This window comes from Lactuca serriola, chromosome 3 (genome assembly GCF_051521515.1).
Source record: "Lactuca serriola cultivar US96UC23 chromosome 3, Lser_US96UC23_V15, whole genome shotgun sequence".
NCBI classification, from domain to species: Eukaryota; Viridiplantae; Streptophyta; class Magnoliopsida; order Asterales; family Asteraceae; genus Lactuca; species Lactuca serriola.
Genome location: NC_136410.1, coordinates 57617526 through 57638282, shown reverse-complemented (window position 1 = coordinate 57638282; position 20757 = coordinate 57617526). Strand labels below are relative to the sequence as shown.

General features: G+C 31.1%; 1 protein-coding gene and 2 long non-coding RNA genes across 5 annotated transcripts; 1 reads left to right on the top strand and 2 right to left on the bottom strand.

Moving 5' to 3' along the window:
- Positions 1-8343: 8343 nt before the first annotated feature.
- LOC145092359 (uncharacterized) lies at positions 8344-9611 on the top strand. The gene is made up of 2 exons (XM_079030285.1): positions 8344-8933; positions 9132-9611. The coding sequence occupies exons 1-2, from the start codon at positions 8448-8450 to the stop codon at positions 9369-9371; spliced, it is 726 nt and encodes a 241-aa protein (XP_078886411.1). The 5' UTR covers positions 8344-8447; the 3' UTR covers positions 9372-9611.
- Positions 9612-14583: 4972 nt separating this feature from the next.
- LOC145094451 (uncharacterized) lies at positions 14584-14951 on the bottom strand. Its single transcript, XR_013703354.1, has 2 exons — positions 14900-14951; positions 14584-14786 (listed from the first exon to the last, which is right to left on the bottom strand). It is a non-coding gene; the product is annotated as an uncharacterized LOC145094451 (long non-coding RNA).
- Positions 14952-14953: 2 nt separating this feature from the next.
- On the bottom strand, positions 14954-17385 carry LOC145094450 (uncharacterized). 3 transcript variants are annotated; one of them, XR_013703352.1, is made up of 8 exons: positions 17346-17385; positions 17135-17227; positions 16543-16637; positions 16124-16255; positions 15967-16061; positions 15773-15889; positions 15364-15448; positions 14954-15016 (listed from the first exon to the last, which is right to left on the bottom strand). It is a non-coding gene; the product is annotated as an uncharacterized LOC145094450 (long non-coding RNA). The 3 variants fall into 3 exon arrangements; XR_013703351.1 differs by lacking the exon at positions 14954-15016 and having other exon boundaries at positions 15144-15448; XR_013703353.1 differs by lacking the exon at positions 14954-15016 and having other exon boundaries at positions 15144-15448; positions 17135-17206; positions 17346-17383.
- Positions 17386-20757: the final 3372 nt, after the last annotated feature.

Sequence of the window (20757 nt, the reverse complement as noted above, 5' to 3'; positions counted from 1 at the left end):
TATATATTACAAACAAAGTGATAAACTATAATAGGTATAGTTTATGTTTCATCTACACTACGAACTTAATTACAAGAAGGGATTCACCACCACTTTTGATAAGCTATAATATGCATAGTTCATGTTCACTACCACTATCGATATTTGATGAACTATGATATGTACAGTTTATATTCACCATCACCACCACTTTTGATAAGTTATAATATGCATAGTTCATGTTCACTAGTCACTATCACTATCCGATGAACTATGATATGTATAGTTTATGTTCACAGCCATTATTACTATTTCGTACACTACACTAGGGTTTGGTTTCGGTTTTTGGTTTTGAGACTACATTCAATCTAGAATTGTTAGTTTTTAGCTATAATTTCTAAGTGTATATGCTAGTGTTATATAGAACCTAGTCGTGATTGGCCCAGAATTACTGGGTCCGCCTTGTTTCCTGTTCCTTGTTTGGTTGTGGGCCTCGACGTTTTATCTAACTTTAATTTTATATAGCTTATATACATATATATATATATATATATATATATATATATATATATACAAGGAAATTATAGAAGGAAACTATAGGGAATTCTAGGATGCACTATTTCATAACATAGAAACTTACATTTCACAATTTGAGGAAAATATCGGATTTTCTGGAACAACTTAATTGCTTTTACAAGGAAAAACCGTTTAATTCTCAATTAGAACTCTTATGAACTCACCAACCTTTGTGTTGACACTTTTTCAAACAACTTGTATTCTCAGGAAATTACTAAACAGGTAAATCAACTGCTTTCGAGGACGGGACGCTAAAGCGAGAAATTCAAAACTTATTTTGTCATCATAATGTAATTGATTTTGAAACATGTAAACATATACTTTGGTGTAACTTTTTCAATTATATTTATGATGGTTGTATTTACTTTGAGCACTATTATACACGATGTTGTGATACTGTACATGAAATCCGCCACCCCCGGACGTTTCCGCCATCCTTGGTTTGGGGGTGTGACACCAAGTCAATGGCTTGCTCCTTCGGACGACACCCATTTTACCTAATTTGTCAATGTAAGATTTGATTTTCAGAACATGCGCACTTACAGAGTTTCCATCTTGATTTTTACATGCCAATAAGGCAGAAGTAGTCTCATATCTTTTAACTTGAGGAAAATGTGACGTTAGGAGAGTCACAAGATGAGGAGGTGGAAGAATTGACGAGATGATGTCCAGTTCCACCATTAACCAAAGAAAGGAAAATGTTTTCACCTTAAATCGAATGTGGACGACCATCTCTTGAAGAACGAGGAAAAACATTTCCAGAAGAGCAAGGAAAAACATTTCTAGAAGAACGAGGAAGACCATTTATATCTTCATAAGACATTTAAAGTGGGAGAATAGAGAATTCAAGTTAGTTTATTTTAATCCTTAATTATTAACCCATAAACTAAATTAAGTCTAGGATCCATATTTTCGATTCGAACTTTGAAGAGGGATGCAATAGTCAAATTGCAAATCTATTTTAGGTAGGTAAGTCTTTTACCAATTTCAATTTTATGAAACTCATAGATCTTTTGAGATTCATTAAATCTTATTAATGACATGTTTAATCTCGATTATGCTCTTAGCAGTTGCAACTGGGATGTCGAGGATCACAATTAAGATGTGAATAACCATGCAAACATGCTTGACAACCTCACGGTTATTTATCATCTCGAATTGATGTGCCGGTAAATCACACATGCTCCATCAATAATGATATTTTTTTTTTATTTTTCCATCACCTCAACTTTATAGTCCCAAATTATTGTTCTGGTTCGCCATGCACACTCCACTAACAACATATAAATAGTGATATGTGTTTTCATGGATTAGCATACACTTCACATTTTTCCTAATGTAACTAGAGTGGGATTTATAAAAGGTTTATTTACTTTATAATATCATACATTTAGAGGTTATGTCCAATCAAACCTGTTTGGCTAATGACCTTCCACCATACAAGGGAGCGGTGGGTGAGAGTAGACACCCATTCAACGGTTATTTTATAGGTTGTCATCCTTATCCCCCCCCCCCCCCATTAGAGTATGGCTTCGTGAATGAGGCATACTATTGGTTTTACTGACTTATCATATACATATAATATATTAAACATTTAATCATATATAGTATAAGATGTATTTTAAAACCTTTCAAAATACAAGGTTTAAATATTAATTATCTAAATTAATCATATAAATAATTAATCAATTTAAACTTATCATGGATTTATAATTATCTTTTAATTAATCTTATAATTATTTTTATTATTAAGTCCATAAGGGATAATTCAATTTAAATTAATCAAATAAGGATATCTCCTAGGGATTTTATTTAATCATCTAAAGCATGAAATCGGATTCTAACTGGTTTCTAGGCAGATAATTACCAAATAACAATCACATAAATCAAATTAGGCAAGAAATCCCGAAATTTTGGATTTATATTGAGTTCACGTTGTGACATATACATGTCACGTTGTGAGCTCAGTCTGCCAGATTTTTTTTTTGTTCAATTCATCTCATGTATATTCAATATTTGATAAGCCAAAGCTCTGATACCACTGATGAATTTTATAGAATACAATATCATGTACAATGCGGAAAACACTTAACAATAAGAGAGTACATGCATCCTATAAAGATTTTATGTCATAACACTTTGAAGACAACATACTATGAACAACAAACTAGTATAAGCCCTAATATTATCATAATCATGGGGTTAGGGTTACATACATTTGATTTGTTGTAGTAAACAAATCACTTCAATCTCCTTGTAGTGTAGGTCTTGGAAAGCTTAGCACCAAAAGGATGATGCATTTAATGGCTTACACCTAAACCGTAGAATTAGAAGACAAGATGAGAGAGGAAGGAGAGTAAATTTTCGTTCATATGCTCCTTGGAAAGAGTGGTCATAAAAATTGATGACCAAGGGATCATATTTATAGTTTAGGTAACTTAGAGAAAAAGCAAAATTTGAATAATTAAATAATAGATTTAATTCCAATTTAAATCATTTTCTTATTAACATCCATGAGGCTTTTGGAAACTCTAGAAGGGCTTCTAAAATCGTCCACCCCTTGGATGGTTCTAGAATTGCCTATTTTGTTCAACTATTGAACAATTATTATTCACTCTTTCACCTTTAATTAATTTTAATTAATCCCAAGTTAATTCCAAATTAATTCTGATTAACAAATAACTAATATTAATTGATTTTTCGTTAATTTATTAATCATATAATTAATGAATCAATCATTTACAATTGATCTCACATTAACTTATTTATCACATAATAAATTAACAAATCAATTATCTATTTCTAATTAATATATTAATCATAATATATTAACAAATCATTTCTTACTATTTATTAAACACATAATAAACTAACAAACATATCCTCTCTCTCTCTCTCTCTCTCTCTCTCTCTCTCTCCTCTCTCTAAATGTCATTATTACAAAGTTCTAGTTATGAGGGCAACCCAAAAAGGATTTTGCTTCTAATTAAAAGAATATACCGGTTTAGTTATTGACTTAGACATCTTAATCCAACATGGCCAACTCTCGGTCAAACAACACATTGAGATTTTCCAACCGCTCCACGAATATTTACATTCTTTGTACGTGAGCACAAACATATTCTCCCTCCTACAACTTGCATGCCATAAGAGACTTGACCACTTCATAACGTTCTTTCCTAGCCGCCTTTGGAAAATTTTCAGCAAGGTCAAGGCACACTCATAGGGCTAGTAGTCATCATAGAACTTCTGGAGTTCTGGCGTCCTGGTGGCAACCATGATGCAATCAAATTTGGTAGCGTCATTAGAATACTTGTTGAAAGAAACTATTTCTTCAGGAGTAGCAATGGATTGATCGATTTCAACAAGAGTTTTTTCGAGAAGTTATTCCTTGTTCTCGTATTGAAGAGTCATCTTCAGATTCCTCATCCAGTCCATATAGTTTGGACTAGTGACCTATTCTTTTGACATAATCGATAAGAGAGTGATTTTGGAGCTTTAAGTTGAGTTTTGAGTAGCAGCAGCAGAGTCACTGTTTCCAAACATCTATAATAAGAAATAGATAGTTTTAGTTAGTTGATATAAATCCTTAATATTTTAACTCAAATTAATATTCAAGGCTAGGATCCACAATACAATTCACAATTATGAAGAGGGATGTCGTAATCTAATTACAAATTTATTAAGGTAGGTAAAACAATTCACCAATTTCAGTCTAATATGAAATTCCTAAAGCATTTGAGATTCATTGAGTCATATCAATGATATGTTTAATCTCAAATTATGCTCTTCATTTGTGATTGTGATACCGACGATCACAAATAAGATGTGAATAATCATGCAAACCAACTTGACAACATCATTCATCATCTCGAATTAATGTATCGATAAACCACACACGCTTCATAATAATGATAATTTACGATTTGTACCACCATTCGACTTTATAATCCCAAATTAATATGCCGCTTAACCCCGCACGCTCCACTAACGACTAATAAAGAATGATGTGCGTTTTCATGGATTAGCATACATTTCATATTTTTTCTAAAGTAACTAGAGTGCGATTTTTAAAAGATTGTATTACTTTATATCATTATACTTTTAATCAGAATATGTCCTATCAAAGCCGTTCGAATAACGACCCTCCACCACACAAGAGATCAATCGGTGAAAAGGACATACATTCAATGATCATTTTATAGGTCGTTTCTCTATACCCTCTTTACAACATGGTTTCGTGAATGAGACCTACTATTGATTCGACTGACTTTTCTTATACATATAGTAATTAATCTTATAATACATATATAAGGGTGTATTTTAAACATTTAAAAAATTCAAGGTCTAAAATTAATTATCTAGATTAATTGATTATTTAATTAAACATTTAAAATTAATTATTTAACCAATTAATTAATTAATCATTTAAATCATTTATGGATTTAATATTTATCTTTTAATTAATCATTTAATTAAATCAAGTATAAGATCCATAGGGATAATATTAATTAAACTCATAAAAAATCATTATCTAGTCAACGGTTATCTCATAATATTTAGGGATTTTATTTAATCATCCACAGCAGCAAAATCGAATTTTAGCAGATATCTAACCAGATAATTACCAAATAACAATCACATAAATCAACTTAGGCAAGAAATCACAGAATTTTGGATCTGGTCCATGTTTATGTCGTGACAGATACACTGTCACGTCGTGAACTCTATTTTGCGAAAAAAATTGTTCAATTCAACTAATGCGCGATCAATGCAAGACATACCAATTAGCTCTGATACTACTGATGGGTTTATTAGATTACACCAAAATGCTCAAGCGGAAAATTACTTAACAATTAAGATTGAGCACATGCAACCTAATAGGATCTATGTCTTCACATTAAGGCAACATACTTTAAATAACAAAACCTATGATGAACCATAGTAATTTCGAGAATCACAAAGTATATTTATATACCTTAAACTTGTTATAGCAAACAAGTTAGTTGATTCCATCCTTGTAGACTTGAGAAACGATCACAAAGTAGTGTCTCGAATGGTTTGTACCCAAACCCTAGCAACAAAAACATAAGAGGATAAAGGAGAGTGGTGCGAAAATTCGGCTCTTCTAATGGAGTATCTGGTGGACGAAATCAAGGCATCTAACGGGTCCTATTTATACCTGATAAGATAACCCTGTAAACCATAATCCTGAATAAAATAATATTATTTTAATTTCGGGTGGTTATCCAGTTTCCTTTTCTTAGAAGGAATATTCCAAACGCCCTTTTAGCATCTCCAAAACTATCTACCCTAGTGGAAGGTTATGAAATTCCTTTTTGTTCAAATATTAAACAATTATAGTACACTCCTTATACATTTAATTGATTCTAATTAACCCAGAATTAAATCCTAATTAATTCTAATTAATTCTTAATTAATTATTACTATTTCAAATTAATATATTAATCATATAATATATTAATAAATCAATTTCTCTTTCCAAATGTTATTCTATTCAATTACTAGTTATAAGGACAACCCAAAAAAGATTTTAATTCTAATTGCAAGTTATACCACTTTAGTTATGAATTTAGACACATTAATCCAACAATATGTGGTATTTTGGAAACTTGTTAAGTTTTGTGTTTACGATTTAAGTTTAAATATTTCAGTTTATTCTGGTAGTAATGAGAATAGTACGACGTGCTTGCATGACATCCTTAGATATGTTTTGAGACTTCCATACTTTTTTTATATTATTTTGATACTCTGAATACTGTTTCGAACCAAATAGTGTTTATTTGATCTTTGAGAATGATATTTGAAAAAATGATTTTGATATTAAATGAAAATTTTATTGTGAAATTTAGGATGCCACAATTTGATATCGTTGGTTTGGTTTGAATGATTCAGGCTAGCATTAAGTGGGTTTAAACTTAAACCTAATACTTTGAGAATCAAAAACTCAAAATCCAATTTCTTTTTGTTATGAATCTGAAACTTAAATATATGCTTTTGTTATAAATATATTTTTGATTGTGACATAAATTTAATCCAAAATTAAATTAATATAATCCAAAGTTCTAAAATTTATAAATATGATCGAATATACAATTATTTAAAAGTTGGATAATTTCCTATGTTTTTCAATACTATATGATAATTATTATGATTACGTTATACAAACATAACATAACTATACTTTTGAAATCATATAATTCTTTTATAAGCTAAGTCTATTAAATAATAAGAAAAAATATAATATCAAAAGAAAAAAATAAATCTTATAATCCACATAAGCCGGTCAGAATCTTTACAAGACCATTCCTCCTCCATATCAAATGACACATCAACAGTCCCGAGTCCCAAGTCCCAACCTATCTCCAAAATATCTTCGCAACTGGGCCCCACAATCTTCACCTTCCACCACACAAAATTTTGTTTTTCAAAACAACTCGATGAAATCATGAAACCCCCTCTTGTTTCTCCAGCCGCATGACACGTGGCATTGCCTCTCTCCCATTATTGTCCACAAGTTCCGGCGGTGCAGATTTCTTTTATTCATTGTGTTTTCTATGTCAAAAGACTATTCTACCCTTATACCTTGATGCAAGAAACTTCCTTTCTGTCCACCATCTTATTTTAATCCAATTTTTGAAAAGTTATTGTAGATCAAATACTTAAAATGAGAGCCGTTTAAACTAATTTAGAAATTAGCTTTGGTAGTTTGGTAGTTAATTGTTAACTGAAAACTGTAAATTTTAAATTATAGTTTTTATTTATATAAAAGTGATTTACAAAAATAGGTGTTAGTTTTAAATGTATAAAATTAGTTAAAAACTGAACTAAATATCTTTGAAAAGTTAAAATCTACGAAGATAAAAATATAACTCAAGTAATTAGTTATGAACTTCTTAAGATAAAACAACAATATACATAAATAACCATGAGAGACCATTTGTTTACATATCCTAGTTGATATGTAGTAGTCATACTTGAAAAAAAAAAGTACTTGTCTCTTGTGCAACATTTATAGTTAACATGTTACGAAAACATTATTTCCGTTTATATGTTATTTTCTGTTGCTATAAAAAAGATCCTTTAACATTTTTGTCAAATATATTCGATTTTATGGAAATGTCTTTTATGTACTGCCAAATATCACTACGAAATACCGATCAATTCAACATAATAGTGACTTTCAAAAAAGTAAAATAAAATATAGTTTTCTAATTTATGCATCACTCTTATAGTTTAAATATGATTTTATTTTTTATTTTTAAATTTTAATTTGATAAATATAATTCTGTTATAATTTATATCAATTTAATTTTGTTGGAGTTTTACTATACTTAATTGTTTAAACCAACGGATAACCTTAAAATCCAAATGTTTTAATTAATTCTGCATAATATTTTTTATTATCTAAACTTTTTCTGACTTATGTTTTGGATTTTAGTTATTTGAAATAACAATTCAAAAAGTTACATTCCATCTTGAATGTCATACGTATTTTTTTTTTTTTTTATAGATGTGGATTTAACAATAAATTTATTTTGAAACATGTTTTGTTTTATTTGTTTTATTTTCAGTTATCATTCTTATTAATAATTTAATATTATGAAATGCGTCATTTACTTCGTTTTCCATTTTTATGGAATACAATTTAATATAGTGGCATTTTTGTTATTTTAAGTGGACACGAGGGTATTTTCAACAGTAGAAAGCAAGTTGCCCTTTTTTGCTGTTGGTTTAACATCCCATCGTCTTGCCTTTTTTTCCTCCTTTTATTACGTTACCAGGGCCTTTGAGTGTTCTTTGGAAAGAGAGAGAGAAAGAGTTTTTAGAGAGAGAAAAATTAAGATCTGCGTTTGTGTTTGTTGAAGAAGATGAAGTCCTGCGAACTTTGCAAATCTATGGCTAGGATCTATTGCGAATCTGATCAAGCTAGCTTGTGCTGGAGCTGCGATTCTAAGGTCCATTCCGCGAACTTCCTTGTAGCAAGGCATTCACGGAGCCTTCTTTGCCGCGTGTGCCAGTCTCCGACACCGTGGACTGCTTCCGGCGAGAAGCTTGGGCCGTCGACTGCGTCGGTTTGTGAGAAGTGTGTCGTTGACGCTACTTCTGATGACGATGAAGACAGAGAAGAGAGTCAGGGAGGAAATAATGATGATGACGATGAGTACGACGGAGATGAAGACGACGAAAATGAGCTTGACATGGAAGATGAGGACGGAGATGATTTTCAGGTGGTGCCGTTGTCTTCTACACCGCCTCCGGCAGCGAGTTCCTCCAGCAGTGAAGAATTTTCTAATAGCGATAGAGGCATTTTAATGAAGCGAAAACGCGAGAATGTAGCAGATCTTTCCTCAGAGGTATTAGAATTTCTATCATTCCCTATTTTCTCCGCAATTTTTACATAAATATGTCTTACGCGTCATTTGACTTACAGTTCATATTATGAACCGATGGAGTATAATTAATTCAACAGACTCAACAAGTTGCAAATAATCGATATGATTATGATTGTTGTATTAATTTTGGGTGCTAATATGTCGTTTTTTTGAAATCAGGATGATGTGGATTGCTCATCGGTTCAGAAAAACCAGCGTACGGCGGAGGGTAACAGAGTGACATTGCATCAGTTTTTCCCTTCGAGTTCGGAGGCGATCGTGGAGAGACTTAAGAATTTCCGGCACCGGAACAAGATCTCCGGCGATAACAAGCCTGGACCGGCCGTTGACGTTAGTAAAGCAACGAGAGCCGTCGGATTAGACCTAAACGCATCCGCATCAGCTTCTGATTCGCCGTAGTTGTAGTGTAGGTAGAAACCTAATTAAGTAAATGCTATTATTGGCTAACAAGTAAACAACAATACATCCCCACAAATTAGTTTCGATCAGATGGACATAACCATGGTTTTATTTAGGTTATCAGTAGTGATTGATTCAACAAATTTCTTGATTACGATTTGTATTTTTTTTTTTTTTTTTAAAACTTTGGAAGTTGTTAACGAGGTTTCGGTTGTCAAATGTTGAATCTTTCATGCTCAACTTTGACCTGTTGGAATTTTTTTTTCTTTGTCTATTGCATCTACTCCTCTTGACGTGTTTGATTTCTGTGATATATTTGACCAAAATCATGGACTAATTTTTCTTTAAATCATATTGTCTCTATTTTTTTTATGTATTAATGATTTAATGTGTTAAAGCCAAAATGTTGGGCTTAATAGGTTAAGGGCTGTTTGAAAGTTGATACTTGACTCAGATTGAGTCAATGTCGGACTTGATTTGTATCATAATTCATAAGTATTATACCTTAAAAACTATTGATTTGATTTGTAGCAGTTAGTTGGTTAAAAGTTGAGTAGTTTTAATAGTATTAAAAAAATGTTATTGTTTATGGCTAATGCAATAAACACCCTTAAGTTGACACGAAATTATCGGATTTACACAAAGTTCAAATTTATGTTCGTTTTTGCCTCAAACTTGCATTAAATTGTTCGTTTTTGCCTATTCACCGGTTTCCCTTTAAAATACCAATTATCACTTACTTAGCTGGAAGATATGTGACATTTATCTTTTAAAGACCGATTAAAACACATCTCCATCTCCATTTGATCCCTTCGACCCCCACAGTTAGTTGCAGAGTTGCTTCCCTCTCCAGCAATAAAATGACAACTTCGTCTTCAAGAGCAAGCTTTAATGGTGGTTCAAGAAGGAGGAACAAGAAGGTAATAAGATGTGACTGTGGTGATGTTTGTGGTGTATTAGTCACACGAACCCCTGATAACCCAAGACAAAATTTTTAGGGTTGTCCTAATTATCAGGTAAAAACCTCTACATTTTTGTTCTAATTTCTCCTAAAATTTTCGGGTTGCTCTAATTTTCCAAAGAGGAAAGTATGTAATAGAACCCTAATTCTTTTTTTTTGTTGTAGGTAAAAGGAGGCAATTGTGGTTTTTTCAAATGGTTGGATGAAGAACTAGGTCGAGAAATGAAGATGTCTCATACAGAGCAAATCAAGTCATTGTTAGAAGTGATATAATAGGGTTCTTAGTGGTTATATTGTTGATGCTAGCAATAGTGGTTATTAAGATGTAGCTTTGTTAGTTTTTCCTGTATTAGCAATATATCAAGGGTAATCAAGAATTGTTACATCTTTGTCATGTTTTTTTTCGAACGGTTGAATGTTACATCTTTGTAATCTATTAATGGTAGTTAATTGTTATTCCATGTATATGTTGCACTTGTTTTCTTGATTTACTTGTTAATGGTATGGTATTAAAGGTGAAGTACACTTGGTTACATTCACAATGAAAATAGACTTTACAAGAATTGAATGTAAGGATAACTTGCATAAAAGGAATTGCACTAATCAAAGTACATTGCCAATGCTTATAAAGTAATGCAATTTAAGGGTAAATTGATCTCATTAATGGTAATAAATTATAAAAACAACATACCTACCAAAAACCCTTAACATCCACAAGAAAATAAAATAAAAACACCATGGTTACCATAATTGGGGTCATCTATTATAAACCTTAATAAAATTCATCCATTACATAAGCTTTACTAGCATGTAGCAGCCATCCATTTTGTATATCAAAACATGTACCCAAAAGCCTGAAAAATATCCACAAAAGGCAAGCTATAATGTAACATTAAACAAATAGATGTATGCTGCAAGTAGTGGGTGTATACCAAAACATGTACCAAAAAGGCCTACCTATACCATCCCCACTCCCCCTATACCTAGCTAACTACTCAAAATCTACTGAATAGTTAGATTTGGAACCCCTTCCATTTTTGTCAAAACAAGGCTTCTTCAGTTTTTGCAGGATGATCCTTTCTGAGGGTTTTCTTGTCCTTGTGTGTTGTACATGTCGTTCATCATCAACATCATTTCCCTCTATATATATACTTGATTATCCTCACCATCACCCTCACCTTCATCCTCAACATCACCATCACCCTATCTATCATCCTCACCGGGACCCTCATCATCACCGTCATTTGCCTCTACACCATCATTTATAATACCATCACCCTCATTTCCTTCCATCACACCATAAACATATGGAATATCCTCAACTTCATTACATCATGTTAATCAAAATTTGAAAAATACTTATTAATAAAGGATATAAACAGTTTTATACTAATGATTAGAACTTAGAAAATGATGAAGTCAAACTAACCATCTCAACTGGTGGCATATCCTCCAATTCAAGTTGTACCCCTCTCATGCTCTCTATTTCAGCCATGCTAATCTTGCCCCAAGTAGGTCTGCTACACTTTCTAGATCCAGCTTCACCATCTCTGGGAGAACATTACTTGTATTTCCTTCAGTGAATTCAGGTTCAGGATTACCCTCATTCTCATAATGACTTTTTTCATCAGTGCCTTTAAGAATACCATCCATTGCATCTCCAACCTCATCAAATGTTTTTGTCAGTTTAGGTTCAACATCCTCAACACCTTTGTCATTATTACCTTGAATAATACCTTGAAGAATAACATCCACTGCATCTTGGAATTCATCACCTTTCTCATTATTATCTTTTGGTTGGCTATTAGCAACTTCATAAGTGCACATCATATCAACCACAATATCATCATCAATATCTTCTTTGTCAAACAAATCTTTCATTTGTTCCTCAAATCCCCTACCTTCAATATGACCATCTATACCGACATGCGCGCTCAAAGCCCCTATCTTCAATATGACCATCTAACGGACTTGGGGTTTTCTCCCAAATGGTGTTAAACTGGTAATTAGCTTTCCCGCTAAGCAAGTGGTAACCGGTTGTTTAAAAGGAAACCGGTGAATAGGCAAAAACGAACAATTTAAAGCAATTTTGAGGCAAAAACGGACATAAATTTGAACTTTAGGTAAATCCAACAATTTCGTGCAAATTTGAGGGTTTTTATTGCATTAGCCCTATTGTTTTCAGTAAGAAGTTGAAGAATTATGAGTTTCAAATGAATCTTATTCAAGGGAGATGACGTATATTTTTAACATATATATATATATATATATATATATATATATATATATATATATATATATATATATATATATATCCTACCAAAAATTTCCTTCTTATTTGATCTTGACTTTGTATAGGATATAGATCCGGTAAGAATTTTTTTTTCATAGGAAGGTAAGAAATTTTTATTCGACTTATTTTTTTGGCGAAAAAAAAACAAATGAATCACCAAATGAATCAATAATAACGTGATTCACCAAAAAAAATCTCACAAAAACATTTCGATTATTCATTTTTATGATGATTTTGTTGATATTCACTAAAATTGTCATAAAAGTGAATTTTTTTTCTTGATTTACCTAAAAATAAATCATGAAAGTATTTTTTTCGGAATTTTTTCTTGTGAATCATCTAATGATTCATCTCATTTTTTGCTAAGAAAATATGCATATAAAAAAATTTCTTACCTTCCTACCAAAAATTTCCTTCTTATTTGATCTTGACTCTATATATATATATATATATATATATATATATATATATATATATATATATATATATATATATATATATATAGAGAGAGAGAGAGAGAGAGAGAGAGAGTCAAGATCAAATAAGAAGGAAATTTTTGGTAAGAAGGTAAGAAATTTTTTTTATATGCATATTTTCTTAGCAAAAAATGAAATGAATCATTAGATGATTCACAAGAAAAAATTCCGAAAAAAACACCTTCATGATTCATTTTTAGATAAATCAAGAAAAAAAAATCACTTTTATGACAATTTTAGTGAATATCAACAAAATCATCATAAAAATGAATAATCGAAATGTTTTTGTTAGATTTTTTTTGGGGAATCATGTTATTATTTATTCATTTGGTGATTCATTTGTTTTTTTTCGCCAAAAAAATAAGTCGAATAAAAATTTCTTACCGGATATATATATATATATATATATATATATATATATATATATATAGTTGTTTTTTTAAACGAAAAACGATTCAACAAAAGCCTCATCATAATATTTCAATGGTGACCCCGAGTTCCAGTTATTTTATAGGACAAACTCACCCCCCAAGAGGATTTCCATGGAAAGCTTTCTATATAAGGAGTATAATTGAAAAAAACAAATTTAACAGATTCAAATATTTTAAATCTTGATCTCAAACCTATATGAGTATCAAATCCGATACATCAAATCCAGTTAGACTAGACATCATTTGCACAAAAGAATGTTGTTAGTATAAATAGAATTTATTTCACTTATCTTGGAACGAGAGCCTCCATTTTAAGTGATAATTCCAGCATATGTCGAAGCACAACTGATGTCCAAAAATGCAATGATCCGAACAAAATCACTATTTCTCAAATCATGCCGTAATGTACAGTTTTGGCACCATACAATATTGGGTTTTAGAATAATAAAGTTATTAACTTTATAACTAAATTTTCTTCTATTTTATACTTTTCTAATCAATTTATTTTTATATTTTTTATTATATTTGAATTTACAAAAAGAATCACGAATTTTTTTTAAGGAGATATGAGAAATTATGTTAAAGTGGTGTTGCGGATAAGCATATAGTCATTTTTGTGAGTCATGGTAAAAATATAATGAAAAGTATCGGATTGGTTGAGCAAGTGATCAAGATTATTTATTTTTTCTTAATATGTTTATTAATTCTAATACATTAATATAGCTTGATCGTAAATAATAACCATCATTCCATTTATTTTTAAGTATAAAGTTGTATTATAAAATTCATAATTGATATTAATCAGATAATTTTTAATTGATAAATATATTTGATAGATTGATTGTGTTAATTTAAAAATGTACATACGATCATATATCGTAATTATCATATTGTAAAAAAATACAAATTTAATTGCAATTTTGATTGTATTAAAGAACATTGATAGATTTGTTATTAGAAAAATGATTTTGAGCAATCAAGTAGCGAAAATAATGTAATTATCAACATAACTAGGGAAGAACCCCGCTTTGCGGGGTAGGATAGCCCAAAAAACTTCAAAGCAGACTGAAATAAATATGGAAACATTGGTTAATTTTAGATATTGTTGCAATAAATCAAGACAAGGGGTACAATGGTCATATATTGCTTGAATATCTGTCAAAAGCTGTGATCGATCCTGCAATTGCCTTTTTCTATATTCATATTGAATCCCTTGTTTTTGAAAAATATTTCCATGTAATCCATCAACGAAACCTATTTTACCATAAATCAAGAACTTCATATAAGCAAAGTGAAACTGGTACATATTGAGGAAGAACTCTGAAAGCCATTATAGGCATTTCAAGCATAAATGAATAAAAATTTACCTGTTTAAGAAGCCAGGTTTGTTCTGTTAATGCATAACGTACAACTTATACCAACAGGTGTAATGAGGCTTGAAACTTTGGAGGCACTTTAAGTAAAGGATCTTGAAAGTTAAGCAACTTTGGTGAAACAAATATACAGTTAGTCATATCAAAAATTATAGTACATGGAAAGAGATATGGTAAAAAGACCATCCACAAAGATCTATTGAGAAATCAACACATAAGAAAAATATAAATAAATGGCTCAAAATAACCTCAATACAGTGACTAAAACAATTCTGCATAAATTAGGAAAAATATGAAACTTTGTTGCATAAATGAGAAGATCATTACATGTTGCCTTTAGACATGAAAGACAACAGCCGGGACAGGAAAATCATTTTTCCCAAATACAAAATTTCAGAAGAACGAAATTAAATTTGATTCCATTTTTGCCAAGGAAGATCATGACATATCTATGTTACCTTTTCATATTTTGATTTTGATTTGTTCAGTAAATATCACTACCACCGTCATATTTTCCTGTGCCAATTGTTGATCTACCTTTTGCTGTGACAATAAATGAGATATTAATTCTCAAAACATTCTGGAATTAAAGAAGGAAAACTGAAAGTAAAGTAAAAGAATTAGTTGAAATTAACCACAATAATAAGATACAATATAATCTTTGTTTAAATGAAACTCTCTTATCATTCATACTCTCAACTACAATACTGGTACTCTTAGCATCAAGTTGTAAGTGGTAAATGAGAAATCTCTTAGAATATCCAAAGCAGAAAAAAATATTATTGGTTTTTAATATATTTTAAATCAACTAATAAACAACAAAAAAGATTTTTTAAGCCAATGAAAGGAAAGGAACATAAACCGAACCTGGGTTTTCTTTTGTTCCATCTTGTTGAGCTTGGATTAAAACCTTCTTCTTTGGCTTTCTCCAATATTATTTGAATTCTATTTCTACGCTTAAAAATATCAGTTACTACATGTCATCTACAATACATATACCGACAGATAATTAGGTGTTTTTCAAAATCAGATATGAATATAATCAAAAACTATTAACTCACCTCCAACTCAAATGTCATTCCAATCTGAATAGCAACCTGATCGGCCCCACATTTGGACGACTCCTTAAATCAACTGTTGGTGTTCCCTATTGAAGCTGCAGACACATGAAGTACAATTAGTTTCAAAAAAATTAACATTATAATCTATATTAATTACCTTCAAGCATAGCTAGCTATTCCGCACGGCACATCATCTGGTTGCCAAGAATAAACCAATGCACATGATGCCCTCACTCTTTGTGTCCTCAGAGACATCATTTGGAGCGTCAACAACTTTTTCCTGACAACCCTGTTAAGCATTACAACTCATTAAGTAGCATACTTTTACAGATGAAATCATCTATTCCATTTTGAAATAATGTGTAATATGCTTGTACTTTCAGAAGATAATGATTTGAGTTGTAATGCTAAAGTGGAAAATATGATAATAGGAACTACTCAGAATCTCTCTCATTAATGAGAACTAAGTAAATAAGGTCAAAAAACTAAAAACCACTCCAGAACATATTTCTATTTCCACAAAGTCTTGATTTTAGTTTGATTCGTTATATATCACGGTTTCTACAAATAAATTACCTCAAACTCAAGGGTTGTCAAAATTACTGAAGGAACCCAAGGCGGTGACACCGACTGATCGACAGTGCTGGTTACCCTGGTGGATACCTTATTAGCTACAAAATCAACACATAGGTCAACATTAGAGGTTAAACGGTCAATTAATCTGATAAAGCACAGATTTTGAAGATTGGGATTATGAGGTTGAAAGGTCAATTGATCTGATAAAGCACCAGTTCCTTCCTTCTGATTGCAAACACTAATAATCATGCGGGAAATCAAGACAAAATCGATTCAATAATGTATAAACAAAAATTTAAAAACAATCAACCTTCATCATCAGTTGTTATTGATGAAAGTACGAAACTTTACCCCTAAATGTAACTTCGATCTCAATAAACAAAAGAATTGAGCACTAAGCATCTGCAGGTGTGCTTGTGCTTGTGTACAATCATCATTAAACACACCATTTTTAATAAACTGTGTGCTTAGCTGGCCACCAGAAGTCCAAAACCGACAGTGGTGACGTCAGATTCCGGTGACCATATTTTATGAATAAGAGAAGGGAAGGGAAGAATGTGAAGTGATGGTGGTTGGTAGGTTATTTACTCACCGGAACAGCAACCTTAGCCGACAGTGCGGAGGCGTTATCACTATTGCTGCCGCATAAAATGGGGTCGGAGACCTGCAAGTCGTTGGAGTTGACCTAAGGAAGTCAGATTCGATAGAAGATGAGTGTGGGCTAAAACTCGAATTATAATCCAAAATCCCAAAAACAATCCAAATAAGAAAGAAGATTTTAAAGACGAAGGTGAAGAATATACCTGAGATTAGATGGCGAAGCCTAGGTGACGTACGCTACGGTGGATGTGGGAGAGTAAGATGGTGAGTGAGATGAGAAGTGGTGGTTGGCATATGGCTCACCCTCTACACCGACCGGGAAAGGGAAGCAGATCATTGGCGGTGGCAGTGGCTTTGCGTTCGTAAAATCACCACCAGAATCAGGAAGGAGGAAGCAAATATGTGGAGCCCTAACCTAATAGAAAATATTTTGAAGGAACTGAATTGGGTAGATCGGTGAAGAGGAAGGAAGCGGTGGATACCGACACTAATGTCGTTGTTATTGGCTAAACTGGCGGTGGATTAGTGAGAGAACACGTTGTTACTTTGTTACTGTCACCCTAAGACGTAGCAGTTGTTTACATGGCTGTGACCAAAAGGAAACCCAACAAAAGAAAATAGGAAAAAAAAAAAAAAGTAACCAATGAAACCAAAGAACTGTTCATCATGTACTTGTAAATTAGTATATATGTATAATTATATGTAACTATTTATTGTATCTTAATTATTATTTAAATATTGGTTTTATATATAAGATATGTTCACTCCCCCATTGGTTTTATATATATGATATGTTCACTCCCCCACCCCTAAAAAATATGGTCCATTCCCACTTACGACTAATTTTACACTAAATAAATTTAATTTATATAGACTATCAAATGATTAAAAGTTATTTTTAATAAAATATCGATATTTTAATTATCTAATTTAATTCATGCGCAACGTGCAAAGCTTCGGCTAGTATAGATATTTGTCCATTAGCCGATGACAGATAATCGTAGTGGTTTCTCCGATTTTGATGTTATGGAGGAGTTGACTCACTTTTAACGATGATATCAAGCAACTACTATGAAACTAAATCGTAGAGTATTTTCCTGATCACCCGTAGATAGGGTTTCGAATATACTAACAAACTAGTTGTGAGACCCGTATAATATACGGGTTGATTAAAACAAAATGTTAAGTACGAACGATTAAATAGAAATTTTATTTGAATTTGAAATTGAAATAAATGAAAATCATGAGAAAAAACATGCAAATAATAAATTAATTAAAATTATATGTTTAGTGTGTAGTAAACGGGTTAATTATAACAAAATATTAAACATAATGGTTTAAACTGTAAATTTATTTGGAATTAAATTTGAAATTTAAAATTTGATAGTCAGTAGGTTTAATTTATGGAAAGTAATTAATGATATATTGAAAATGAAAATTAAAATAATGACAAGTGGAAAATAAATATATTTCAAATTATGACAAATTAACATGTGACTAATCTTATGAGAGAAGGACATGTGAAAAAGTCATTTTCATTTATTAAAGTAGATGTTAGTAGGTTAGTGTCATATTTTCTACACATCTTACCAAACAAAACGTGTATATGATTAGATATATATTGATATTTGGATAGATCATAGATTAGACAATATTTGATGTTTTTAACAAACATGATCTCTGAAATAATCAAAATAATATTTATCGAAATTTCAAACTAAGACCTTCGATTTTTAAATATTGAAATACTTATTGCCTCTTAACCCATCCTATGAGGTTGCGTATGTATGCAAATCGAGTAGTTTTTTTCTTTTATAATTATAGTATCCAACGTTAGTCGACGGAAACCATACATATATCACATGTTCAGAAATCAGAAGCATAGGAGGTCAGGAGGGTATGTGGGTGTGGTGTGGCGTTGGTAAACGTGAGCCGTCGGCAAAGCGTTGCGTGTCACCTTTGTTAGCCTTACGCTCTCACTCTCAAAACCATGAAAATGAAAATGAGACCCCACACACACAATACTCATTGTAACATCTTTTCAACTTTTCAACTTCTAATAAATTCCAAAGTTTATTATAGCAAAAACCATCCAAGTGTTTGTTCTTTGTTTGTAACATTGCATGTATGTAGACATAACATAATAATAAAATTATAGTGTGTTGGTTTGTGTGTACTGTATTGCGATTGAGATTGAGATTGAGATAGATGTTTATGTCCTTCAATTCCCAACCTTACAAAATGTAGTGGGTGAGATTAAATATAAATGTCAACACACAATTTGTTAAAGTGGATTGATGTATGGATGAGTGTTGATTAGGTTGATTCTTTCGCATATTATAATAATAATTCAAATGAAAATATCTGCTTCCTAGTATTATGATTCCTTCCAACTTCCAAACAATCAAGATATTTGTTTATTATAATATTTAAGACCAAGTCTATCGTGTCTATGTCTATGTGAGTCGCATATAATTACAGTAACAAAAAATCAAATTAATAACAAAAAAATCTGATTACTAAAAAAAATCAGATAAAAGATGATTACTTAGAAGAATAATATATTTTTTGAATTATACATATTTTGTCTTTAAGTTTTTTTCGTTCATATTTACCTCTTCAATTTGTTAATCTGTACACATTAAGTCCTTATGATCAGTTACTCCAAATAAATCGGAAACAAAAATGATTTAACAGGGTAATATATTTATTACTTTGTACACATTTAGTCCTTATTATTTTTGTGTACATTTAGTTCTTAATATCTTTTTGTTACAAAATAATATTTTGTTGTTTTTGTACACATTTAGTACTTATGACCAATTTTTTTTTTTTTTCACGGCATCATACGTGAGACAATAAGTAATAAGGTGGTCAGGGTTGATGATGTTTATGGCCACCGCAGCTGAGGTTGCTTGGCTACTTAAGACTTATGGTTCGGCTTAGGTCTTGCACGTTGTAACTATTCATATCTTCTCAAATTTTAACGATTTTTATATTCGCACGTTCGTACTTGTGGCTACAACTTTCGTTTAGATTACTCCCATTAAAAAGTAACATATTTTTACTTACGATTTTTATATTCATGTGTTCTTTATAAATGTATGTATGAACATTGTAACACCCCAAATTTTTTTCAAACTTTTTAAAACTCTTTCAAATGCTATGGTAATAAAAATCATTTCGGGTTTTAACCAAAATTTAACAAAAATCGATCCTATAAAAAATTACAATTAAAATATCGGGTGTTACCATTAGGCATCTTTACATAACCATAACAAACAAATAAGAATTACATCAATACAATAATTAAGGAACTTAACAAGTTTAACTTCGTTCTCTATCTCATAATTTCTACTTTCATCTATCATCTTTCTTCTTGAATACAACCTAGGATACATGACCTTAAAAAGAGAGACGTAAGACAATAATGTCTCATGAGCTACGTGAGTTTGTGATCCAAAAACATTAATCACATTTTACTAAAAAAAACCCTTTAATTCATACCATAAAACATTTTCTATCTTTTTCATATCATAAAGCATTTTCAATCATTTTCATACCTTAAAGCATTTTCAATCATTTTCATACATAACATATCATTTCATATCGTAT

What these genes read in the sequence shown, in the direction of transcription:
- LOC145092359 (XM_079030285.1), top strand. Translation starts at nt 8,448, where the DNA reads ATGAAGTCCTGCGAACTTTGCAAATCTATGGCTAGGATCTATTGCGAA. An exon ending in TAGCAGATCTTTCCTCAGAG is followed by an intron (nt 8,934 to 9,131) that starts GTATTAGAATTT and finishes TTTTGAAATCAG; the next exon opens with GATGATGTGGATTGCTCATC.